Genomic DNA, 27,945 nt, shown 5'->3' on the forward strand with positions numbered 1-27,945 from the left:
CTTGGAGAATGCAGCAGAACACCACAGAAGTTGTGGATTACGTAAATCAGGAAGGGATGCCTAATATTATGGATGATAAACTGATTACAGACTAAACCTAACAGGATGGAATTTAATAGGGACTACTAAAGTCCTGTAGTGAAGTTAAAAATAGATGCATAAGAACAAGATAGGAATAAAAATTATAATCTGTAAATCTTCATTATGTCATATTAACTATAATTTGAGTTGGTCACACAGAATGCCAGGAAGCATCTTAGGTAAGGTCCATAAAACCTCTGGGCCTAGCAAGGAGGCTGATGCCTTAGTCTGCCAGTCAGGTCACATTTCTTTCTAGACACAGATTATACACAAAGAGGTGTCCAATGGTCAGTTAAGCTCATAGAGACATGACACTGTTCTACTGAAGCATGAAGTAGCTGGGGCTCATCAACGTGCAGGAGAAAGGGTGTAGAAGGAAAAGAGGGGAAAAGAGGGGAAAGTGATAGACACCTATCTTTAACTCTCCTAATGGCCAGCATGTGGAAAAGAGATTCAACTTTTGTGGTTCTTCAGAAGGTACTGCAGGGAGGCACATCTTATTTTGGTCTAAGGAAGAACCAACCATCAATTACTCTGTGATTTCTGAGGATGTAGGCAAAGTCAAAGACAGCCATCAATGTTCAGATTGTCATAGAGAAATTCATGCCTCTGGCAGGGAACTATAATTAAGGTCAGTTCCTACTCCAAGGATCTGTCATTATTAAAATAATTTTCTATTCCCTGTTGATTTGGCCAGGTCTAAATTCCGACAGCTATACAGTCTTCTAATATGTCATCATTTTTGGCTTTCCTTTGTTTTTCCTCAATTATTTTATTACCAAACATCTCTATTTGAGGAAGGGGGGAGCAGCTTGTGCTAACCAAAAGTTAGCCAAGGGTTAGGATAAAATTCAAGAAGTTCTCAGAAGGCAGGAGGTTATTTTAAATGTAGTACCAGTGACAAACACAAAACAGTGTCTAAGATACAGTATGTCATACTCTTGAGGAAGCATCTGTAAGCAGTGTTAGATGATTCTGCTACATGCATAATTTTTTTCCATTTTTTTTATTGTTGTTCTATTACAGTTGTCCCATTTTTTCCCCCATTGCTCTCCCCTGCCTCGCCCACCTCCCCCCTCTCCCACAGTCAGTCCTCACCCTGTTGTCCATGTTCATGCGTCATTTATATTAGTTCCTTGACTAGACCCTTCCCCTTTTTCCCCCCTCTTCCTCCCCATACATGCATAATTTTTCAAGAACTGGTACCTATGACTCAGTTAAAATGGAAAAATAAGCTTAAATGATATCTGAATAATGGTGAGAGACAACGTCTTACTATCTAAGCCAATGAGACTGAGGCAACAAAATGTTTTACTCTTTGATCTAAAACAACTTCCATAAATCTTGAGAAGTACAAATCAAAATAACCCAGCAAGACTATTTAAATTATCCCCATAGTGCTTAGGAAACAGACAGATACTGGAGTAGATTAATTCACACTTTAAATGCTGCAAGAGATTTTACTAATTGTAAATTATTCTTTTGCCTAAAGGAAATTTTGGATTTAAACAGAAAATTTTGTTGACCCTCTGGAATTTTCAATGTGGATCAGAAAATAAGAAACTTAATAAAAATTGTGCTTCATCTAAGTAGAAATAGTCATGATCTGAAAAGGTCAAAGAAATCATGCTTGTAGGGAAATAAGTTTGGGACTGAGGAACCTCCTACAATGCCATGAGGCAGTGTGCTAACGGGTACCTAAGCACAGGGAGCTTCAGGCTCTGAAACTTGATCCCTTTGCCACAGCAACATTTTAAATATAATGGAAGCCGCAACAGCATCCTTTGGGGATCATGATGGAATACAAAAAAAGTAAGAATAGAAAATTGAGATTTAACTGGTTTTCCATGAAAAGAAAACTAACTTAAAAACAAACAATAAGGGGACTCCTACAGGCCCACAAGGGGGACCAGGAGTCCCCATTCCCCAGTCCCCGTTCCCTTGCTCTCCATTCCCTTTGCTTCTACAGGCCCTTGAGTTGGTCCAGGAGCTGCCTCTCCCCTCCACCCCTCTCCCCTCTTTTTCTCTCAATAAACACATTGCCTAATCCAAAAAACAAAAACAAAAAGCAATAAGCAAATTGTTTTAAATTTTTTAAAAGCAAAAACAAACGTACACAAAAGAGAACTGAATCTGACCATATAATTCGGAAGTGTTCAAAGCAACTTCACAATTAGCCTTTAGAAAGAAAACATTTTAATTAACAAAATGTCAAACACTGATTTAGTGTGTGGGAACCTTACTTGAACAGCTTGGGAAACTATTCTGTCTTCCTGGGGAGGAACTTTCACTGGATGAGAATACTAAAATCCAAATGTCTCACGCAGTGTTAATTGCAATATAGTGTCAAATAACGTTTAAGGCTAGCTGATCTTTTTTTTTTTCCCTGACCTATGTTCTCTGAGCTTAAGGAAAAATAAAAGCATAGTCCTAAACAAATGTTTGACCTTATGAAGGAATTTGTCTTACTAATCTACATCTTGAAAATGCATTTGTTTTATCAACTATTTTAATAATCTGATGAGCTATAGCTCATCACATCACAAAAAAAGTTTAACGAAAACAATATCCCTATATCCACATTCCTGTATCATGAGAGTTTAGAAGACTATTTCAAACTTTGTAGCTTCAGGGCACTGTATTTCAAGAGTTCACACTGAAAACTGACAAGTCTTCTTCCGATAAAGGAGGCACACACTTGGGGTGTCTGGTCAGCTTGTGGTACTTCTGAGCAAGGTCAACAGATTTCCGTCCTTGTTGAAAGGGGAAAGACCACAGAATTAAATTCCAGTGATTTCCCATTTTCTTAACTCCACTGAAAAGAAAACTTACTTCTTCTTCAGTAAAGTTTTTACGAATTTTTCTTTTTTCTGTAATTAATGAGAATTGTAGAATATATTAGTACCTGCTGGAAAAAAAAACTTCTTGAGACTCAAATAAGTGCTTAACTTACTCTAAAGAAAAGAATTATATAGTAAGAAAACTTCATGCCTGGGCTACTCATCACATAGAAAGCTATTTCCATATTAAAAAACCGAGTACCTTCTACTAAGTTAGATGTTATCACTCTGACTTCTTCAATAATTGTAACTTTATTATATTGTAATAATACTTGCAACATCTTTCAATCAAGAAAAACAAGTTTACAAACATTTGATTGTTAATTCTCTCAAAATTCTTGTGAGAACAGTTAACAAACAGCTTACCTATCTTACAGATACAGTCTTCCCAAAGAGCTCCATAACTTTGTAGAATAGAAAAGAATATCAACACTTGTTACTTTAATTATCAATCTTGGTTAAATACTTTTAAAGAATAAGGGTCTTTTGAAATCCACTCTAAAAAACAAGTTCACTACCTATATGGATGCTCAGCTAGGTAAAACTAAAAAAAAGGGGGTGGAGGGGATGCAAAAGGGGAAAGGAAGTTTTTAACTATTTGATTTTTTTTTTTTTTTTTTTTAGAGAGGGTAAGGGAAGAAGGAAAGAGAGAGAAACATCAATTGGCTGCCTTTTGCCCCAAGTGGGTACCAAACCTGCAACCCAGTCATGTACCCTGACTTGGAATTGACCCTTTTACAGGACAACACCCATCGGAGTCACATTGGTCTGAGCTAACTATCTCATTTTTAGCGATACTTTCTACAATGGAAAGAATGTACCATTGGTATCTGTAAACACAATTATCTTCTAATGATGATTACTAGGAGATAGTTCTTTAAAGCTTTTCCGTTCATTGCTAATCCATAATAGATGCTAATCCAATGTAGGTGTTGATGAGGAGGATTTGTGTTTATTTATTCACTTAAGGCTACTTACTTTAGTAGGACCTGGAAAACCCTTAGAAAAATTTGCCCTTGGCATGTCAGCTGTTAACTATTTGTCCACCTCTCCTAGGATAGGAGCTACAGTTCAGATCTTTTAAAAGAGAAGAGAAAATCTTACCAGCAGAAGGCTGATAAATGAAAATAATGTTTATTAAGACTTAATGGTCTAACTTAGAATGCAAGTTCCATGAAGACGGAATTTTTGTGTTTTGCTCACCACTGTATCCCCAAGGCCTGTGTCTCACACATAATAGATGATTAACAAATATTTGTTGAAAGAAAAAAAGTTACTGGTAAAAACTGGTTTAACACTTATCAATGAAATTACTTGCTTTTGAGTCTACTAGAAAACTGTGGTTATCTAAGAAATAGATGATTTCTGTTTCACTTTCTAAATTATTTGAACTCATTGTAATCAGTATTGGATGGGTTACAACAACATTCAGGTTATGAGGGTACAGAGTCGTTCATGTAAAGCCAGTCTCCACTTTTCCATTGCAGCTGCCATCTCATTGACTCCTGCACTTAACGCCTGTGCCCAGTTCCTCAAAGGTTACTGAAGCCGAGTGAGTAGTGGGCAGCCGAGAAGGAAGCACCAGCTTTCTACACCACAAGGCTCCCGTCTGGCTTCTTCAGTGCTCCTTTTGATATTGATAGGGCATCAGGAAGGAGCACGGAAAATAGGCAAGAAGTTTCCGCTCTAGAGACTCTTATTGTTCAAACCCCCTTAAGATACCAATCCGTCTCAAAAACGGAGTCACGTCCCTGAGGCTCTTTAAATCCTCAGATGCTGTAATTGTCCCTTCTCAAAAGAATAGTCTGAAATATGGGTGTAACCTGTAACCAAATGAGTGGTGATGGCTGTCTTTAATACAAAAGAGAAATTTATTAAGGGCAAGGAGAGTGGCAATATAACAAATTTTCCTAGACTGCTTTTGAAAGAGCTATGAGACCAATCTAATCACTACCTCCTCAAGATGCCATTCTACATTCTAAAAGAGCAGGTCAAATTATTAACTATTTGGTTTTAGCTAAAGCAATTCTAACCCACAAAAAATACATATGTATTTATGAGCTGAATGTCACAAAACATCATTTAGAATTCCTCTGTATAATCAATGTATAGCCATAATTATGTACATTTCACGAGGCTCTGCAAATGATCTTACTATACAAAATGATTATAAAATATTTTTACTTTTTATACATTTGCTTTTAAGACATGTTGCTGAAAAAAATCTATATTAATTTGATGCAAACTCGTCAAAAACAAGATTTCCAAGTGCAACATGTTTCTATAGAAAAATACCCGTTTTTTATTTTATTTTAATTTTTATTGATTTGAGAGAGAGGAAGAGAGAGAGAGAGAAAGAGAAACATGGATTTGAATTTGTTCTTCCACCCATTTGCGCATTCATTGGTTGATTCCTGTATGTGCCTTAACCAGGGATCAAACATACAACTGTGGTGGATCAGGACAATACTCCAACAAACTGAGCTACTCGACCAGGGCTAAAAATACACATTTTCTAACAGTTTATACAGAAATTATTATGTTAAAAAGTGGGCTGCCCTACAGTGATACTGTACTTAATTTTAATTTACATGCAGAAAATTTAACCTAGAAAGAGATCCAGCATGAAAAGTAAATTTGAAATTTCTTTCAAGGTTTTAGCAGTGAAAATGGCCAAATGAAAGTATGTGGCAAAATGTTTCCTGTCCTTAACCAGGTCCTGTCCCCACCCCCCTCACCTCCTCAGCCTCTTCTCTGCACGTTGCTGAAGATCCAGGCTCATCTCAAGTTCTGCACTTGAGCAATAAAGTGGAAACAATTTAAAAAAAAAAAGTTTCCTGGATGTAACAAGTATGAATGTCTTTGCAATAAGTAACAGAATGGCTCTATAGATGTTACTAATTTCCAGCTTACTTGATAAGTAAGGCACTCAACTGCTTATTCTTACTCTGCAGGTACTAATTCCATATGAATAGAAGATAATGGTAATGTTCTTATGGTTTCTGTGAAAAACCTGAAATGTTAACTCTTAAGTTAAATGAAAGTTCCTATAACTTAATTCATTGTTTAAGAAGTATTTTGAAATTTAAGCAGGGCTTTAAGGTTTATACTATCTGTCTATTCCATTTTCGTTGTTTGAAGTCTTATAGCTATGAAACAAAATTTCTCTGAAGCACTTGTGCATAAAATAATTTTGTTCTTAAAATAGAAACGTGATCTCAAGGACAGAACAGAGGCTTCTAAAGAAGGACAGATTTGCATTTGAACCTAAGCTCTGCCATTTGCCAATTCAATGTGCCTTGAAGTGGGAATAAAACAATACCTGCCTTACAATGTTGTTATAAGAGTTAAAGCAAATAATAGCTATAAAACACTTAACACATAGTAGGTGACTAATCAATACTAGTTTTCTCCTGCTCCTTCCCCAGCTGGCAATCAATGGGTGAGCAAGCAATATGAGGAAGGGAAGAGGAACACAGCTTTTCTTAGGAAGTATGGCTCTCATCAGAAACAACGGTTACCATTTAAGAGCCATTAATGATGAAACAGAACAATCATACAGCTGTTCTCTTCTTTCTGAAATTTTGGCTTATTTAACATTAAATATATTTACTTATTCTCTTCTTCCTGAAATTTTGGCTTATTTAAAAATTAAATTATTCACTTATTCCTCCAGAGGCAGTAGGTTCATTACTGAGCAGTTGTCTTCTACGTGGGGTCAACAGAATTTCTGAAAAATATGGAAAACATTTAGCATACTTAGTATGTCAGTCTGAGTAACAGCACATCAATTCCATCAGTATGATATTTTTCTTATTTTCCCCTTCTAATAGGAATAATTAGTTGGATTGGGAACAATTTTTAAACCACCAGAGACTAAATCTGCTCCCTGGATACATCTTAAATCACTGGTTGCTCAGAGACAGATTTTTTCTTTTCAATATTAGTTTACTTCTAGCTTTTAATGTTATGTTCTAGATCATAGTTCAGAAGGTATAGTCATAATTAAAGCTACTGAGTTAATTACTTTTGTTACAGATAAGTGATTTCCTTAGTTCACTTTTATATCTGTCTTCAGCTTCCACAATGACTTTATGACGATCACATTGGTATGGGCAAGAGTGCAAGAGCTTGCTAAAATTTCGGCTATTCAGGGATTTTCCTACTGTTATGCAACCTAAAAGAAAACAAATTAAAGTGATGCATAGATGTTACAAAATATCTAATAACAAATCTATGAAAGCAAATATATTTATGATGGTAAACTGAAATCAGGAAATTAATTATAATTACATCAAGGAGCTCAAAGTCTTGTGAGCTATGTAAGAACAACAAATACAATATAGTGAAATAAGGGTTACAATGGAGGTGTGAACAGAGCTATGGTGATGTAGAAAAGGAGCATCTCCTTTGGCCTGGTTCTAAGCAGGAGTCACAGTTAGGCAAGATCGCCAAAAGAAATAACTTTCATTCCCAATCGTGTTCTTTTAATGTCTTATTATAGAAAATTTCAAATACACAAGAGTAAAGAAAAAAGTATAATGAACCTCTATGTATCCATCACCCAGCTTCAATAATTATTAATCATAGTCAATATATATATTACCTACACCTCATGTATCTGCCCTGCCCCCGTGTACACACTAGATTATGAAGCCTGAAATTTGCATTAAATATTAGTTCGTTTAGCCCTGGCCAGTGTGGTTCATTTGGTTGGAGCGTCATTCTGTAAACGGAAAGGCTGCGGGTTTGGTCCCAGGTCAGGGCACATGGCTGGGTTGCAGGTTTGGTCCCTGATTAGGGCACAAGAGGTCCGCGGTTGGGCATGTATGAGAGCCAGCTGATCCATGTTTCCCTCCCTCTCTCTCACCCTCCCTCCCCTTCTCTCTAAAATTAGTGAATATGTCCTTGAGTGAGCATAAAATAAATAAAATTAAAAATGAAAGTATTAGAAGTTTCCTGTTAAAAAAAAAATTAGTTCATCTGTAAATACTTCATATGCATCCCTAACAGATATGAACTTTTTTTTAAACACATAAAACTATCATCACACCTAGAAAAGTTATGCTTAATATAATCTAATATTTAGTGTTCAAATTTCCCCATCATCTCAAAACTTTCTTTGTTCAGTTGACTTCTTTGAATCGTGATCCAGACAAGGTCCACTACCACATTCAGTTGGTATGTCGTTTGCATCTCTTTTCATCTATCAAGTCTCCTCTCTTTCTCCTTATCATTTACTTGTTATGGACACTGGGTCATTCGTGCTATGGAGTTCCCCAAAAGCTGGTTTTGCTGATTACATCCTAGTTGCATCCTTTAAAATGTTCCTCTGTGCCCAATAAATTAGTAATTAGATCTAGATGATTGATCAATTCAGATTCAATTGTTTTTAGAATTGTTTACAGGTAGTATTTATACTTCTTACTGCAACATATTAAGAACATAAATTTTATCTTTTTTTAATGTTAAGGTTGATCAGTAGGTTCAGATCATGTTAGCCATCTCCATAGATTACAAAATTCTCCATCTGTCTGTCACCTAATGGTAGTAGCAGCCTATTCCCAAGGATTAGGAGAATTTAGCCAGGCAGAAAGTTAAGTGGGATGAGGAAATTTCTGTTACAATGAACATGAGCAAAAGCACAGTATGTTCAGAACATCAGAGGTACTTTGGTGCGGCTGTAATATAAGGTATGAGAGAAGTATGGGAGAAAAATTGAGACTGGTGAGGGTTGAAAGGGTAAGGTCAAGAAGGGTTTTAAAAGCCATACTGAGGATTTTTAACTATCTTAAACTCAATGGGGAGGAACCAAAGGATATTTCTTAAGAAGGGAAATGACATTATTTCATTTGTCTTATAGAAATATCAGCTGACAGTAAGAGCATCAGTTGAGGGGTTACTTCAACAGACCAGAAAATAAACGAAAAGATTCTAAAACAGAGTATTTGCGATGAGAACACAAAGATTTCTGAGGTAAAATTGGTGAATAGTGAGTGGTTGGAGTAAGGGAGAAGTTTAGGACACCTCAAATCATTTGGTAGTTGGCTGAATAACAAAGTTTAGAATAAACATGGCACATTTCTGGCAGACTCGAAGAGAACACATGAACTACTAGCTCAAAGCAGTTCACAGTTTCAACATCAGATTGCACTGCATTCCTTTTGATGACACCATGTCTTTGTGGAGCTGGGTTTTAACAAGTAAAATTTAACAAGTGGAAGCAGGACAAAATTCCACAAAATTTTAAAAGCCAGGCAGAGTCTGCTTCAGTGAGTTCCAGAGAAGCACCAAGGGTTCTTTAGCACAGTGACATGATAAAAAGTACATATTAGGAAGAGAAGTTCACAACAATATGTACAGTATAGTTGAGGGCTGGTGCCATAGAATAAGCACTCCCTGAGTGTCTGAAATGAATGAATGAATGCTCACCGAGGGAAGAAAGGAACTAGGAAAGAAGCACCACAAACTAAGGGATGAAAGGAAGTTAACAGGTACAGAAAGCATCCACTCTGCCAACTGAAATACTTTTGACCACAGATTCTCAAACTTTCCATTTCATGGCACCCTTAAGATCTTGATGATTTTTTTACGGCACCCCTAGGCTAAAAGAAACACCAACCATCCTGTTAGGTCCAGAACAACTTAAGTACTTATGTTCTAACAACTTAATAGCCACTTGAAATAATAAGATAGCTAAATTGAAAGAAAAAATAATATTTGTATTTCATTCTGATTAATTACAATTCCTTCCTAATGGGATGTGTGCACCTATTTTGGATATAGCATAACTTCTCGAACTCTGGAAGCAGACTAGACACTGCCACTTTCATTTCCTGTCCCACCTTGATTTTCGTATGGTGCTTGATTTTTATCACAACTACTACTGAAAACCCAGCTCCATAAAGACTTGATATCATCAAAAAGAATGTAGTGCAATCTAATGTTGAAACTGTGAACTACTTTGAGCTAGTAATTCATGTAGTGCCCAAAAGATACATTTTGTGGTTCACTTATAAAGCTTAAAATATTGTGTAGTGTCCTTGAAACTTCACTGCAGAGCCCCAGGAAGTTTGGGTGAGCAGTTTGAGAACTGTAGCATTAAACTATTGACAGAAGAGGATATCAAGGAATGGAAGTCAACAATGCAGAGGTACTAGAGGATAAGAACAGTTTAAAAAGTCATTGGTTTGGGGGTGGTGCAAATGAGGCTTCAGGTAACCTTTAACCTTAATGCTTAGTAGAAGAGCAATAAAAGAAGCCAGATTTCAGGGAGTTAAAATGGGAATTAACACATTGAAAGAGAAGGGTACAGGAGCAGGAATCTGCTAATAAACGGTGGAAAAAAGAGTAAATGAATACTTAAAGCAATAGCAAATCACACTATAGGATTTTAAGATGAGAAGAAATTAACATAGTTTAAGGTGGGACCAAAAGAGTTAATGGGTAGAAAGTGAATGAACAGAAAGACATTACAAGTACTAAAATGAGAAGAAGAAAAAGAGATGGGATTCAGATTATAGCTAGATGTCAGTTATAGAGTAATAAAATTAAATTCTACATCCAAGACTGAAGAACAGTAATACATATGCATTTGTTACATCCTCACCTGAAGATATATTTATTTATTTTGAGAGAGAGAGAGAGAAACATCCATGTGAGAGAGAAACACTGATCATTTGCTTCCTGTACACCCGCCACCACCACCACCACACCAACCTAGGATCAAACCTGCAACGTAAGTATATGCCCTGATCTGGGATCAAACCTGCAACTTTTTGGTGTATGAAATGATGCTCCAACTACCTGAGCAACCAGCCAAGGTTAGAATAATATTTTGAGCCTAATGTGCAATAGCCTCAATTTTCTCCATAGAGCAAACAGTGAAAGAGTAAGAGTGAAGAGAAAATAGCAGGGTATGAAGAAGAAGGAGAAGAAACAGGAGGAGGAGAAGGGATGGAATAAGCATTATGGAGCGTTTATAAATGCCTTGCAGAAATAACTATGCATGGTGTCAAATGGGTACTTGAAATATTAGGGAATCACTTTGTATACGATTCTCTAACCAATATGCTCTACACCTGAAACTAATACAAAATAATATTGAATGTAAACTGTAATTGAAAATTTTTTTTAAAAAAACTCCTGCAGAGAAAATAAATAATGGGGCATGGAACACTAGAAACATTTATATATTTATTATAAATATAAGGTAGATATTATTTAATACTTAATGCCTATGATGTATAGAGCATAATCCAAAATACATTTCTATTTATTGGCTCTCTAAAAATATAAAAAATGTTTACCTTAGTATAGTTATAGAGATACTACTTGTGACAAAAAGAGAACAATAAAATAATTTTAAAAGTATTAGCTATGTTGATTCATAAAAACAATTACTGGGAACATAGGGTGATGCAGATAGAAGACGATATTTCGAATGTTTTGTGATATTCCAAATAGTTATTTTTCTAAGAGCAACACAGGCAGAACTATTACAAATTCTACTTAATTAATATCAGATAATGCTTTAATTTTGAAATAACTGTAATTAAAAAATATTTACCTGAGCACCTATACTTGGATATTTTGGAACTATTGTCAGCTGATAGAGAATTGATAACTTCTTTATTTATTATATCTAAACATAATGTAAATGGATCTGGAAAAAATAGTAAAATATAAGATTTTTTTGACTAATGCAAGGACCTGACATTTATAAGATTTATTAATTATCAAGATTTTTCATACATTTTAGCCCACAATTACACATCACAATGGATAAATAAACATTTTGAATTATCAATAAAAGGTGACTGAACATTTATACCAGAAAGAAGAGTCAGAGGTGTGGCTCATATGTTAAAGGACAGATATACCAATATACATTTTTAGCTATGTTAGTCACCTAAATATATGTTTTCTTGAAAAATCAAAGAAGAAACATCTTTAATCATACCTGTTACTGGTAACTGCTGCTTTCTATCTTTAACAATAGGATTTGGATGTTTAAAAACATGGTCACTAAAAGAAAACAGACCAGATTACTGAAAGTAAACATACTGCTTGGCATATGTACTAATGTTTCTATGCAATGGTGTGATTCTGAGTGTTTGGCAGGCAGAAGGAGCTGGAGCCAGGATCTTCCAAAATCTACCAAATTCTGCCAAAGTAAAATCTGAAATGAGTATAATCTTGCTTCTAAAAGTGGAGCTGAACAAGATTCCAGAGGGTAATAATACTGATGCGAATAGAAACACGGAAGAAGTGATAAAAGGAAGAAACGAAGGCGCCCCCTCCTCCCAAAAGAGAACTGAGCGGGTCAGAGGGCATCAAAAACCTGGCCCAAGAACATATTGCACAGCTTCCCAATTCCACATCCCTGAGAAATCAATTAAAATTAACTTCAAGAATAATTTTAAAAAGGAAGAAAGGGGTGGTAATGATACAATGCATCTTTCTAATACTTTACCCTGCAACCTTCCCAAAACATAGCAGCATCCTCTTAGGTTTCCCTCCTAGCACAGTAACCATCAGAAGAGCAGAATACAAGAAAGGGTTTAGGAAGAAAAGCGACAAATCCCAGGTCCAGCCCCACAAATTACTTGGGAGGGAGAAAAGGACATGTACTGGAGGTGAGGCACAGTGAACAAATGAAAAGGCAAGTCTGAAGCAGATTTGCATGACACCCTACTCCCTTCTATCAAATGATACTTACACATTGGTTTTGGCTATATTGCTGACAGAGTATCAGTACATGCGTTGTTACTTAAGGTATAGATGCAGTTTCACTTTGTTTTCTGAGTATCCTTTCTAAAATTCAAATCTGTTCATGTCACTCAGTTTAAAATTGTTAGTTTCTCTCTACACCCTATGAGTTAAAACCGAAAATCCTAAATTAACATGCAATGCCCTAGATGTACTAGCCCATACTTTTCCATCCAAACTCCTTTACCAACATTTCCTATTTTCGGCTCCTCCCAAGACCATGTTTTATCATTTCTATATTCCAGTGCTTAATAGTGTGACACATAATACTGCACAAAAAATATTTGCTGAATAAATGAAAAATAAAGTAGAAACAATTATTAAACTATACCTTGACTGAGAACCAAAATCTTTTTTTTCAAAAGTTTTTTCATGTAAGTCTTGATTGCAGCTTGAATTGGCTTTACATAATGAAGTCTTATTTTGCCCACTCTCCCTGTAACGAGCATTAACTGAATTTGCACTCTTTAACGGAGTCTTCATTTGGTCATCATTTGTACATGCTTTAGACATGAATCCATGGGATTTATAGCTCTGAAGTTTTCTAGGCTGGCTTTTATCCTTATCTTCTGCTTTGGGACCTCCACCAATACCATCTGTATGGAGGTTTTTCAATGTATTTTGAATATTTGTGTTCATAAATGAAACATTATCCTTATATTTTTCTCTTTGTATTTTTTTCTATAATATAAACATAATAAATAAATAATGTCAAGATAATACATTTGCTGTGTAATCCAATTTATACTCCCTTTAAATAATGAAGGAAAAGTTTATGATTGTCAATAGAATAAACATGATAAAAGGGGCAGTTTACATTAGAAAGGAAAGGAAATTTATTCAATAAATTATTTGGAAACAACTGGGTGGCCATCTAGGGAAAAAATAAATTGGAGCCATATCCCACAATTTACACGAAAATAAAATCTAAATGAACTAAATATTGATACAACAGTAAAATGAAATTATGTAGGTTTTAAAAGAAAGCATGACATTTTAATATTCTTAAGGGAAGACCTTTCTAACGATTACACAAAGTCAGTGTCATTTAAAAAAAACCATGATACTTTACCACATAAAAATTTTCTTAAAGTTCTGCTAGAGACCAAGAATAATATAAAGTGTGGGGTGGGGAGGAAACTCAGAGGGAAAAAAAGCCAGTAGCAAAACCAAATAATAATCAAAACACCTAGAAAGAATATACATAAGTCATGTCTTGGGCTACAGTGTAATTTTTCTACTAATGTTTACAAAAATCTACTACAATGAAATATGAAAAAGGTCAACATTACTGTAGAAAAATAGGCAAAAGAAATGAACAGTTAGTTCACAGAAAAGGAAATACAAATGGCTCTTAAACATGAACAAGTGCTCCATTCCACTTATAAACAAACATTAAAGCTGCACTGAGATAGCTTTCATCTATACCATTGGCCAAGATCAAAAGCGTGTAGACAAACACACTTGTACATGACAGATGGGAATATAAATTGGTACAACCTCTATGAAGAAACACTTTTACATGTACAAACTATTAATATTATTACCTGCAGTATTGTAATAGCTAAAAGTTGAAGCTAGCCTATCCATCAATGGAATACTGTGAAATTGTAAAAAAAAAAAAAAAAAAAGTTAAAAAGAATAAAGAGAACTTCCAGGTAAAGATGATGAATTTGACACTTATTTTTGGTCCTTTCAAAAAAACAATTAGAACAGTTTTTCAAAAAGGCAAAAAAAAAAAAAAAAGACAGGAGAAATGAAAAAAGGACTGGCAATCAAACTGGTGACCCTTTGGTTCACAGGCCGGCACTCAATCCACTGAGCCACACCAGCCAGGCCTGAACTTTAAATTTAAAACAATTAAAATAAAATAAAAAATAAAAAATAAAAAACATTCCCAGTTGTGCACATGCCTGAGTTGTGGGCCAGGTCCTCATTTGGGGGATGCAAGAGGCAACGACACATTGATGTTTCTCTCCCTCTCTTTCTCCCCGACTTCCCCACTTTCTAAAAATAAATAAATAAAATCTTTTAAAAAACAAAAACAAAAATCTTTTACCCTCCAACCTATATTATTGAAAAATCCTTGAAAAAAGTTCTATAGTCTTTGAAACAAAGAAACCAACCTCATTTTCTTCTTTTTCAAGCTGTTCTATTCTGTGAAGAATTTCCTTTGCTTTCTTCCAGTATTCTTCAATATTCTTCTCTTTCATATTTATGTCTTTTAACTGTTCTGCTTCATTTTCATCAAAAGGTTTTTCTCTTAAAGATAATTTCTCAGCTTTGTAATATGGGAATAAATAGTGAGTTTATCCATTACTAGAAATGTTATTTTACACTTTAAATAAGAACAACTTCATTTTCCACACCTCCTTTTCTAAATTTTGCCATTCTAGACTATCTCAACTGCCCAAGTGGTGCTGAAAATAAGTGTGAAGCAAGTGCTAGGCAGAGACCCAAACCTAGAAGAGTCATAAATTAGACTATTCTTCAGAGATAGGAAAGAGAATAGCATGAAAATATGTTATGCCAGGCAAATAAACACCCTCAGTTGTATGAATACTGGTTTGAAAGTAGTTTTTTAAAAAGTTTTCATAAAGTAGTTCCTTCCTATAATCTTTCAAATTTTCTTTTCACATGTTGTGGCAGCAATTTTTCTTCCACAAAAACCAAAATCCTATTCATGACCACTGCCCTTAGTGCTCCAGCCAAATTGGCTGTCAATTCCTTCAATGCACCAGACTTCTTCCTAACACAGGGCTTCTGTGCCTCATTGCTTATCCCTGAGATACTTGCCCATCACAAATTCCCTTCTTTTCACCTAATTAACTCTATACATTCAGATCTCAGCTCACGAATCATTTCCCCTTGAAGCCTTTTCTGCTTTGTCTAGGTCATAGTCCTCTGTTACAGAACTCTAAAATCTGTGCTCCATCCCTTCTAAACTCTTAGGTTAATTTTTAATAATATATTCATTTTTGACACTACTCAATTACAATCTATTTCTCTAATTAAACTAAGTTCTATGAGTGCACAGACTGTTCATCACTATATTCTTAATGCCAAGCACAGTGCCTATTAAATAATTGGCACACAAACTTTTTTTTTTCCCCCCAGGGAATAGCTCGGCACACAAACATTTTTAAATAATTAAGTAAATACTTTGTATTATGATTTAATCATATTATTCATAGCCCTCAACTTTCAGTCTTACAACTAAATCTGTCTACGCTGTATAAATTATGTGAATTATCTATACTGTTGCTCTCTTCCATATGGGCTTTTTTATATGCTGGAACACTCTAATTGTCATGTCCAAATTATATACTCTACTCCTCAGATGTAAGAGGAGTCTGGGAGCTAAAGGGGCTTGGCTCACAAAGCAGATATAAATTCCCTTTCATAAACTTTGGTTGGTATTTTTTAAAGTAACAGTGAACTTACTAATTTTTTTGCAATTGTAAAGCACAAAAGTGGCAGCTTTGTTTAGTTCCTCATTCTGCGATTCAGTTAAGGCTTGTATCATGAGTGGAAGCCCATTGTTTTTAAAAAAATCATACTGATTTTCCTCTGGAAAAGATACCAAAAGTTAAAGAAGATAGTTATTTTATCATAAACTATCTACATGAGGTCATAATTCTCCTTTGTGATAATTATGAACATAGTTAAAGAGGGAGAAAACAAATAGTTTCAAAAGTACATTCAATTTAGGAAATAATTGATTCATATGAAATACCTAAGTCTCATAAGTAATGATCTCTGAAATGCAGCCACAGAGTACTATCAGACCCCATAAGTGTAAACAAATGCCATCATTTGGTTTTTAAAAAGACACAGTTCTCAATAAAACCTCAATAAAAAGTAAAATAAAAATTTTTAAAGTATACTGAATCCTAAACTATACAGAAGAAAAAGAATAAAGAAATAAACTAATGGAGTGAATGGAAAATGAGGAAAGAAGAGAGAAGAAGGAGCGAGAGAGCAAACAGAAGAGAGCGGAAAAGAGGAAGGAGAGAGAGAGGGAGGAAAGTGAAGAGAGTTGGAAAGGAGGAGGAGAGTGGACAGGGGTTAGAAAGGCAGGAGAGTGGAGAGAGGGAGGAAATTGGAAGCAAGGAGGAAAAGAGAGGTGAGATGATAGGTAGGAAAAGAAAAGATAACTTTTAAAGGTTTTCAGCAAAAGAGAACACAATCAGACCTGGGCAGCACTGTTGAGTGGACTGAAAGATGGAGACGGGAGGGAATGCCGGGAGCAATCTATTGCAATAACATCGGTGAAAGATGTGAAGGCGCAGGGAGGGCAGCACTGAAATTGGGTAGAAGGGTACACATGGAGGGGTAAACAGAAGTAACCACAGGTCTTAGGAACTGACTACATACCATGGATTAAGAAAGATGAAGAACAGAATTAGTGATTAGAGGCCTGAATTACTGGGAGAAAGGCAATATTTTTAAGCCTTTCACATGACTAGATGGGGAAAAAAGCAAAAGTATATTTCTGCTTCACTGTTTTAATAAACATACTAAGTAAATCCAGTATTACCACAAGCCTCTGTGCAATGACCAAGAGTAAGAACGATGCTAAATTTTTCTCCTGAATCCAGACTTTCGTGAAGCAGTAATGCCAGAAGTTTTGAAACAATGTGGTACTTCGATAGTACTTCCCCAAAAGTAGCTATTAGTATAAAGAGGAAAAAAAAAAAAGAGTAAGTACAAACTTAGAATTTAGAACCATATGTATATATGTGTGTGTGTGTGTATATATATACACACATATCTTACATATACTATTTTTCAGATCTTATCCTAGGAGAATGATCTTATATATCTATATGACATCTAATATATATGTATGCATATATGAGTAAATATACATAAATGCATTTTCATAAAAGGGTGGCTTATATATAGCCTTCGTTAATCCCTCTTCTCATATTAAATATATTTCACTAAAGCAAAATGTTTAAAGAATTTTTTTTCTTAATTATCCTGCATAATGTTGGCAATATGAAGCATTCCTAAAAGCTGTGTGCTGTATATGCTTATTCTCCCCTTATACACCTCTTCTTACCTAGAATGGACAGTAAAGACATTCCTATGTAAACAATTCTTGCCTGTCAATGAAGTATGTACACTAATTGGCCATGAATCTACTGATGTTAATGCAGTGAAGCATATCTGAAGCTGAGAAGTGACAAAATTCAAGAAGTCTGCCATTTTAAACTATACTTCTCATAGCATTTTTAACAGAGTTCACCAAGAGTCTTAACAATATTTATATCAATAATAAGGTTGTGAATTTCTTGAGGGACTATATCCTAATCATTGTTGTATCTCTAGAGCTCACATAGAGCCCAACTAATAGCAGGCCTACAATAACTTTTTTTTTTTTTTAATCTACTTATTTTTCATCTTCCTCTTCCCAAAGTGACCAGAGGTCACCACTGAAAATGGTTCCTAATCACTTGACCCAGAAAACCCCACAAAATCATGCAAATCAAGAGGTGCGAATCTTCGTGTTCACGTTAAGAACACTTGTGAAACTGCCGAGGCCATCAAGGGTATGCATATTCGAAAAGCCACCAAGTATCTGAAAGATGTCAGTTTAAAGAAGCAATATGTCCCATTCCGTGATACAATGGTGGAGTTGGTAGGTGTGTCCAGGCCAAACAGTGGGGCTGGACACAGGGTTGGTGACCCAAAAGGAGTACTGAGTTGTTGCTGCATGTGCTTAAAAATGCAGAGCCACATTGACCTTAAGGGTTTAGATGTAGATTCTCTGGTCATTGAGCACATCCAGGTGAACAAAGTTCCCAAGGTACAGCATAGAATTTCCAGAGCTCATGGGCTGATTAACCCACACATGAGCTCTCCCTGCTACACTGAGATGATCCTTACTGAAAAAGAGCAGCTTGTTCCTAAACCAAAAGAGGAAGTTGCGCAGAAGAAAAAGAAAGTCCAGAAAAAACTGAAAAAACAAAAACTTACGGCCCAGGAGTAAATTCAACATAAAAAAAAAAAAAAAATACTAATAAAAGTTAAAAATAAAATAATATGGAAGTGGGTTACCAGAAAAACTAAACTAAAGCTAGTGTCACTAAAGTTGGTAAAAACAACCCCCCCCACTACTAAATTTGACTGGACTAAAAAAAAATAAAATAAAATAAAATAAAATAATAAAAATTTTAAATCTACTTATTTTTCAGTTCTTGAGTTGTTTACTACAAAATGTATAGATTCTTATTCCTCAGTGTTTGTACAAGTGAGAAGCAGGAATGGGTTCAATTCTGGCTCCATAACTCACTAGTTACAACTGGGTAAGTCAGACCTCATTTTTACCAGAAAGACACATACCTTACTTCTTTATATAATTTTTTAAAAATCTATAGATAGGGTTTTCCATTCCTTCTGTCTCCAAAATGTTCCTTGATTTCTCATCTAAAATCCTGAATTTAATGCCACTTTTTAAATGAAACAAAGGTTTAGAAATGATAGAATGTATCACTAGACTTGAAATCAGAAGACCTAGACTGGAATCTTAGGGAAGTATAACCTCCATGGGAAAATAAGGGACTAGACTAGACTACATGTTAGTGTTCCAGCTACCATTTCAACACTCACCATGTTGAACTCAAACAAAATGCAACTGTAGAAAAATTACTATGCATTTTTACTCACGATTATCAGCAATGCATGCATCCACTGTCTTTGTGACCACCACTGCAAGCTTAGCACTGGAAAGAGTCTTGTGTGAATCAGATTCCAGTTGCACAAGAACTTGAGACAATACATCCAGTCCACCCAAAGATATAAAGTATTTCTGAACAAATGCTTAAGAAATAAAATAAAACTATTAAAACCCCAAACAAAACAACTGCATGGTTTCATTTAATAAATCTGCAGTAAATATAACAGTAACTTGACTTTTTCAAATTGTCATTCCTCAATATCCACAGGTGCTTAGTTATAGGACCCTCCCCACTGACTCCATCCCACCCGCAGATGCCAAATTCTCAGGTACTGAAGTCTCTTATATAAAATGGATTAGTATTTGCATATAATTCATGCACATTCTCCCATATACTTTATTCTTGGAGTGGGGGGGGATCAGGCAGTGGGTTTATTGAAGCTAAGAGGGGACGGGGGAGGAGAGAGGCAGCTCTCGGACCAACTCGAGGGCCCATAGGAGCAAGGGGAATGGGGAGCAAGGGAACGGGGACTGGGGATTGGGGACTGGGGACTCCCAGTCCTCGTGGGCCCGTAGGAGTCCCCTCTCCCATATACTTTAAATCATCTCTAGCTTAGTTATAGTACCTAATACAAAGTAGACACTATATAAATAGTTATTATACTATATTGCTTTCGACAATGCCATATTCTCTTGCTTACTTTATATTAACTATTAAAATCAGATAATATAAATCCTACAATTCTGTCCTTTTTCAAAGCAGGTTTAATTATCCTAGCTATTTTGCATTCCCATGTAGTTTAGAATCAGTTTGTCAATTTCTACATTACAAAAAAGCCTTCTGGGATTTAGATGGGGAATGCCATGAAGCTAAAGATGGACTAATGAATTTGAGAAGTGACATTCCAACAAATTAAGTCTTACAATCCATGAGAATGATATATCTCCCATTAATTTAGATTTTCTTTAATTCATTTCAGGAACGTTTTATGGTTTTCAGCATATAGACATGGCATATCTTTCATTAAATCTACCTCTAAGTATTTATTTTTATATTATTGTAAATGAGTTTAAGTTCCTTCCTAATTGTTAGTTGCTAGTATATAGAAATACTGTACAATTGATTTCTGTATATGATCTTGTATCCTGCAACCTTGAAAAAATTACTTATCAGTTCTAGTAGCTTTATTGTAGATTCTTTAGACAATCATGTCACCTATGAACAAATACTGCATTTTCTTTTTTTCAGTCTCTATGACTTTTATTTCATTTTGTTGCCATGTGGGACTGGCTTGGACAAACAGTAAAATGTTAAAGTGGTGAGAGGGGCCATTCTTCTCTTTTTTCCAATCTTAAGGGAAAAGCTTTAAGTCTTTCACCATTAAGAATATTAGCTGTAGTATTTTGTAGAGGCCCTTTATCACAGAGGAAGTTCCCTGCTGCTCCTAGCTTACCAAAAGCTTTTGTCACAAACGCATGTTGAATTTATCCTAGGATAAATGCCACTTGGTCATGATATATTTATCTTTCTATGTATTGCTACATTTGATTTGCTTATATTTTAAGAATGTCTGCATTTATGTTCATAAAGAATATTAGCCTATAGTTTTCTTAAAATGCCTTCTTCAAGTTTTATATGGGAGTAATGTTGGTCTTAAAATGTGTTGGAAAGTGTTTCTTCCACTTCTACTTCCTGGAATAATTTATGTAGAATTTTTTTTTTCCTTAAATGTTTGATAGAATTCACCATGAAGTCATCAGGACCTGGAATTTTCTGTGCTAAGGTTTTAAACTAAAAATTTGACTTCTTTAAAAGATGTAGGAATATTCAAGTTATCTATTTCTTCTTATGTGTTTCAAAGAATTTGTCTAACTTATGTAAGTTGTCAAATTTAAGGGCATAAACTTGTTTCTACTATTCCTTTATTTTCCTTTTAATATGTTAAAATCTCTAGTAATGTCACCTTTCTTTCCTGCTATTGGTAATTTGGGCCTTCTTTCTTTAATTCATGGTTAGTCTGACTAAAGTATCCATTTTATTGATCTTCTCTGAAAGAACTAGCTTTTGGTTTCATTGATTTTTTTCTCTCCTGTTTTTTTCTATTTCATTGATTTCTGATCTTTTTATATTTTCCTTGTGTTTACTTTCAGTTTAACTTGGTTTCTTCCCTAGTTCCTCAGGCAGAAACGAAAAAAATTAATTTGAGACTTTTCTTCTTTCCTTATGCAAGCCTTAATGCTATAAATTTCCCTTTAAATATTGCTTTTGCCACGTCCCACAATTTTTCAATGTAGTTTTTCAGTTGTGTCATTCAGTTAAAAACATTTCTAATTTCCTTTGTGATTTATTAGACTCAAGAGTGTGTGTTTTTGTTTTGGTTTGATAATTTTAGTGCTGAATTGTTTAATTTCTAGATATTTGGGACTTTTCTAGATGTTTTATTTTTTATTTATTTCTAATTTAATTCTGTGTGGTGAGAGAAAAAACATTCTTAAGGTTTTTAGTTTTGCTGTCTAGTTTTCTTTTCTTTTTTTTTGTGAAGGTATATGGGGAGATTCAAAATTATGCTGCCACAGTGATCTTCACAATATCTTCCTAACAGATATACTTTTATGATTTTCCTATCTGTGATAGTCTAAATGCATCCAAAATGACCCAACTTATTGGAATAAAATTAATCTATTAATTCAATTAATTCAATAGGTTTCTATTATGCTTTGAAATAGTTTCTTCAAGTATAACTTAGAGAATAATTAATACGTACTGTTATTTGCAAGAGTGAGTCCAATAAATGAACAAATAGGACGAATTATCTCAGGTATCATGCAATTTATTAGCCAGTCATTAGCATGTGGGAAAAGTGAACAGCAAAGCATTTGATTTTCATCTGAAAGAAGACAAAGTTAATCACATTTTAATATATTTGAAAAATATCAATTTTTACTTATCTTTATTTTTATATTTAAATATTTGAGATAATAACCGTTTTGAGGATTGTTGACACAGACACATAGGGTACTGCACACTGATGACCACAACTGATAACTCTGGAAAACATTTTTATCCGACAAATTCAACTCATATTTTGAAAGAACTGCCCTATTAGGTTAAAAAAAAAAAAAGGAAGTAAATTAATACAAATGTATTAAGGTCTTAAGCAATAAATAATTAGTAACACAAAATTTATATTTGCTTACCTGAACAACTTTGACAGAACTTGAATACAACCTGTTTCTCTCACAAGCGTTTGTCCAGTCCCTTAAAAGAATAGCCACATATTGTATGAGTAACTATGGCCTTCAGTTTACAAATAATTTTACAGAAATGAAATACATTTAAGTAGTATTTTAATAAGTAACTTTTAATTACTTTAAAGTATTACAGTAGATAAAATCTAATCAAGATTATGAGAAATATATTACTTAAGCTAAGAAAAGGATAGCACTCAAATTTCTTCTAAAAATTATAAAACACCTATTTTGAATGGATCTGTGTTACAATAACAAAACATGCTCCAAAAGTTTTTAAGAATTCAAAATAGAGCCCTGACTGGTGTGGTTCAGTAGGCTGGGCATCATCCCAAAAACTGAAAGGTCGCAGGTTTGACATATCGCACATTGATGTTTCTCTCCCTCTCTCTCTCCCTCCTTCCCTCCCTCTCAAAAAATAAATAAATAAAATCTTTTTAAAAGATAAAAATAATTAAAAATAGAAAAAACAAAATCTAGAAGCATTTTAAATTCTTATAAAATTTCTAACAATTTGAAGATTTAAATAAAGCCATGTTAAAAAATAACCTTAACATGAGCAGTAGGGATATAGGCAGGCACACACTATAATATCTATGCAACTTTTCTGTAAATCTGAAATTATTACAAAATAAAAACTGCAAAAAAAAAAACTTTAGCTAAGAGCTACATGAAATTTAAGGTCATTGCTGACTGATGGAGTAAACACTGTAACTAAATGGCCAACTTAGTGAAAAATCAACCAACCTAATTCATTAAATGCCTCTTTTTTGCTTTAAAAGCTGTTTCTTTTCATTGCTAAATAATACAAATCACTTTACTATTTGTTAAAATAACTATCTATCAACTAAATGCATGCTATTAATTCTTTCTTAAAACTAGTAGTTCTCAGAAGTTAGTAAGAACAAAATAAATTGATATAAAAACTAGAACAAAAGGATCAATAATTATTGCTCTGATTTATTCTTTTTTAAAAATGGTTCTACCACATAAAAGAATGTACTTACTATTATTTGAAACTAGAACCAAAATAACATAGACAGACATCCTTTTCAAATTTGTGTTTGAATCATTATTAGATAAGAACCAAATTAAGTCTTCAAACAATTCTGAAGTGCATAAAGTCTCCTGGCAGTAAACTGAAATATAAAAATATAAATTTAACTTCTAAGCACAGCACAAATCGGGTATCATTTCACTGACATTTATTGGCCATATAACAAAATTTCTGATAGACTGATATGTGCTTTTTCAATTAGTAGACCAAAGAAGCAGTATCTTAATTAGAAATACTTGATCTAGGCTCTAAAATGTGTATTGCGATCTCCTAGAATTTCCAGTAAAAACCTAACTGAACTAAAAATTAAATATGACAAAAAATTTAAGAAGGTGAGTAAATAACAAAACATAGCAAGAGAAAAATTTAAGAAAATTCAGAAACCTACTTTAGAAAACAGAGGGAAAAACGATACTTGTGCTATTTCTTAAGACTGTTCTAGAACTAAAAATATCTTTTCAAAAAGCAAAAACAATACTTACATGACAGAAGGAAGTATTTTTATAATAATATGATAAAAAAAAAAACTTGAACACAAGAATATAATCAATATTTTATCCAGTGTCTAAAACCAGCTATTAGACAGACTCTCTCAAAGGCAAGGACAATGTCTTATTTATCCCCAATGACTAGCACACAGCTTGATTCTTAACAAGTAATGAAGAAATATTTAATGGATAAAAATGTAAGAATATAAAGTTTTTAACAAATCAATGGTTTAGATTCAACCTCATTTCAGGGATACTACAGAAAAATGTTTTTGCCAACATGAATGTATATGCTCAGAGTATTTTTATCCATTAACAAGGTGGTGGTTGTAGATTATCTTCATCTTTTGATTCAAATACTTGGACATACAGACAACGAAGAAAATTTAAAAACCAGTTATAGACCCATTGCTTATGAAAATTCATTAAGGGATAATGGTACTATTTCAAATCAATGTGAAAAAATCCTACTTTTTAGTAAGAACTGTTAGGCTAGCTGGACTGCTATTTTATTTTCTTTAAAAAAAGATAAACTGGAGCTATTCATCATACCTCAGGAAAATTCAAAAAGGATTAAAAATGTAAATGTAAACAAAAAAACCATACAAGTACCAAAAGAAAATGTGACCAGTGGAAAATGTAGGTAGATTTCCCTATAACCTGGGGCTATGGAAAACTTTCCTATGGCTTAAAATACAGAAGCAAAAAAGGGAAAGAAGGATGAATTTTATTTTCATCAAAATAAAAATCTTACGCATGGTAGTAAAAAAGAAGGTGAAAAAAGGGTTTCCAACTAATGCCAAGGAGCATTGTGAAAGATCTTGAAATGGACAAAAATAATTACTGAATGTCCTGTCTAGCACTCCCTTCTACACAACCTGTGCCTTTCATTGTCTTTGAGCTATTTCACAACTCTGTAAATTTAAAACAAAAACAAAAACTGATAGTAATGCAAGTTAGTCTTGTCAATAGGAATAGAAAACATTTTGGACAGTAGAATGCAATTAATTATTGCCCTGATTATATTGACTAGTTATGTGCCTATTTATAAATCTATTTCAGCATTCCTAAATGCCTATATTGGTTTTTGCCATCATCTTTAAAACACTTATAACATTTTACTGATTCATTCATTAGTTAATAAGTTAAATATAATCTTCGGCATACATTAATTTAAATAAATTAAATACCTAGATAAAACTATCCAAACACATAAAAAAGAAATTTAATTTTAAAGTTAAATTAGTAGTGAGTTAAAGTATGTCACAATGCTTGAAGGATAATGAAATAAAGTTGCTATGTTTTACCATTTTTTTCTGCAACAGTTCCTAATGTATATAAGGCTGCTTCTTTTACCATGCTATGTTCACTTGACTTTGCAAGATCTTTCACAAACACCAAACCACCAATTTCCCGAAAATGTAAACCTGCATTGCCTGTAAGATGTGCAGACAAAATAAAAGAGGAAGAAATGATATTTATTTTGATTATTCTTTTAAGAATAAAATAAATCACATGAACATAGTAACATAACATGTGGAACAACTGAATGGAGGAGAAAGTACTACTCATATTTCATATGTCACGATACTAAAGAACTAGAATCATAGGTGAATTTTCATTATCATGTCTTACTGTTTTGTTGACAAATTGAATGAATAGTGACCAAAGCTTCCTTTTGTGAAAAAGGGTTGTCCATTTGATACTTCAGACACTCCAATAATAAGTTCAGGTCAGTCTTCATTTCTAAAGAACAAAAATTTCATTATTTTAAAACAAACATGTTTTTCAAAAATTAACCATTTAAATTTCACTTTCTAAATACATATCTTTATGTTCACTTTTAAAATAGGTATGCATTACTTTCATAGTCTAGCAAACAATAAAGACATATAAAAGAAATGTTTCTTAAATAAGAAAACTTGAACTTCTTAAAATTATTTGATCTTCCCCTTTTATGAAATATAGGAATAGAAAATCATACCTATAAATTCAATGACTTTGGTGAAATGGACAAATTCTGTGAAAGACATAAGTTACTAAAACTCACCCAAGAAGAGAGAGATTACCTAAATAGTCATATCTATGAAGGAAAGTAAAACCAGAGTTAAAAACCTTTCTATAAAGAAAACTCGAGGTTCAATTCAGATGGCTTCATTTGTAAATTCTTTAAAATATTTAAGGAAGAAATAATATTGATTCTACACAAACTGTAAACACTTAACACTGATGTTTTCAAGCAATCTTGCTCATTAAACATTCTTCTAATGTCAATGTCACCTGGCTATCATCTAAAGACCCTAATATTTCTCAATACCTAAACTATATCACAGGTTATGCTTGCCTACAGGAACTAAAAAGGATTCCTGACCACAAAATGAAGAGTGCTGAGCACAAAAACTAAGGTGCTGAGCGCAGAAACCAAGGTAGCATGTGCAAAAAAGAGCAAGCCCCAAAGGGCCGAGTACAACAGAAAAATAACTACCCATGCCTAAAAAAGAATTTAATCACTCCGCACTACAGCCTATAAAATACAGAAAACACCTTCACAGTTGCGGAGAAGGTGTTGTTACAGCATGAGCTCACCCTCTCCATTCCTTTATCAAAGAATAAAGTTTCTGCTCTGCTTTATAGAACTCAGTCTTGTTCTATTGGCATGAACATTACTGGAAGAAGGACCCTGATTTGGGTTCCTACCTGAAGGGTCGGTAACACTAAGGCTGATTTCTAAATTACCATATTACATTCATGACTCTCCATTCACCTCTGAAATGTTTTTCTCATTTTTTTAAAGGTTTTATTTATTTATTTTTAGACAGAGGGGAGGAGAGGAGAGGGAGAAAGAGAGAGAGAAATATCAACGTGTGGTTGTGTCTCACGCGCCCCCCCAACTGGGAACCTGACCTGCAACCCAGTCATGTGCCCTGGGAATCAAACCAATTACGCTTTGGTTTGCAGGCCGGCGTTCAATCCACTGAGCCACACCAGCGAGGGCTGTTTCTCATTTTTTTTGAGGGCTCTCTTCCACAGCCAAACCCTTATGTGATGGTGTTCATTGAGGGGAACACTGTTCCTCATTCTTCTTTCAATATTTCCTCTCTGGTTAATCACGTCCATGCCCATGAACTTAATTTCCATCACTCTGAAAATAACTCGGAAACATCCAGGCATACTTTGATGGTGTTCTCAGGTTCCCAACTCTTCTTATATCTACCTTAATTAAATCAGCTATCATATAGTGTTCTAATGATGAGCATGCCTTTTCCCATTAGAATGTCAGTTTCCTGAAGTGAATGTGACAGGCACAGAGCAGGTGCATGATAAATATTTATGTAAATTGCTGAATTATTCTTTCATTTTCTAGATTGTCAGATAATCTGCAGTATTGCCCACAAACATATAAAACTAATTCCAGACATATGATCCATGAATTTCTCACCCTGTATTTTCTTTGTGTCCTCACTTTCCATGCTTGTCTCTTTTCTTTTTCCTTATATCTCACCTAAAAGATAAAGGTATTTTCTCAATTTAAATCAATGTTTGAAATATATAGATGATGATTAGGAATTGTACTCTTGAAATCTACATAATTTTATTAACCAATGTCAACCCAATACATTTAATAATAAAAAAGTTTAAAAATACAAAACATTTCCATCACATAAATATATAAATACATACATACATGAATACATACATAAATAAAGTTCAAGAATTCCAGAATTATAAATGCAAAGGGGTGGGGAAAGAATAGTTTCCTGAGGCCAGAAGAGA

At 34.1% G+C, this 27,945-nt stretch overlaps 1 protein-coding gene across 1 annotated transcript; it reads right to left on the reverse strand.

Annotated features, from left to right (window-relative positions):
- Nucleotides 1-2,698: 2,698 nt before the first annotated feature.
- TERB1 (telomere repeat binding bouquet formation protein 1) lies at nt 2,699-27,641 on the reverse strand. The gene is made up of 17 exons (XM_090260754.1): nt 27,611-27,641; nt 25,807-25,917; nt 25,479-25,607; nt 23,634-23,765; nt 22,576-22,636; nt 22,362-22,477; nt 22,143-22,265; nt 19,368-19,520; nt 17,233-17,364; nt 16,137-16,262; nt 14,819-14,973; nt 13,024-13,373; nt 11,884-11,948; nt 11,491-11,586; nt 6,949-7,098; nt 6,586-6,651; nt 2,699-2,951 (listed from the first exon to the last, which is right to left on the reverse strand). Exons 1-17 carry the CDS (start codon nt 27,639-27,641, stop codon nt 2,725-2,727), a joined length of 2,223 nt encoding a protein of 740 aa, XP_090116880.1. The 3' UTR covers nt 2,699-2,724.
- Between the last annotated feature and the right edge of the window lie 304 nt (nt 27,642-27,945).

This window comes from Furipterus horrens, unplaced genomic scaffold, assembly GCF_987537825.1.
Source record: "Furipterus horrens unplaced genomic scaffold, mFurHor1.1.pri manual_scaffold_13, whole genome shotgun sequence".
Classification (NCBI taxonomy): Eukaryota; Metazoa; Chordata; class Mammalia; order Chiroptera; family Furipteridae; genus Furipterus; species Furipterus horrens.

Bases quoted from the DNA above. Each gene is read 5' to 3' on its own strand.
- TERB1 (XM_090260754.1), bottom strand. From the start codon at position 27,641: ATGGAAAGTGAGGACACAAAGAAAATACAGG. The intron at 25,608-25,806 runs GTAAGACATGAT...CACATCTTACAG, and splicing joins TTCAATTTGTCAACAAAACA to GCAATGCAGGTTTACATTTT. The intron at 23,766-25,478 runs GTAAAACATAGC...TTTATATTTCAG, and splicing joins AACTGTTGCAGAAAAAAATG to TTTACTGCCAGGAGACTTTA.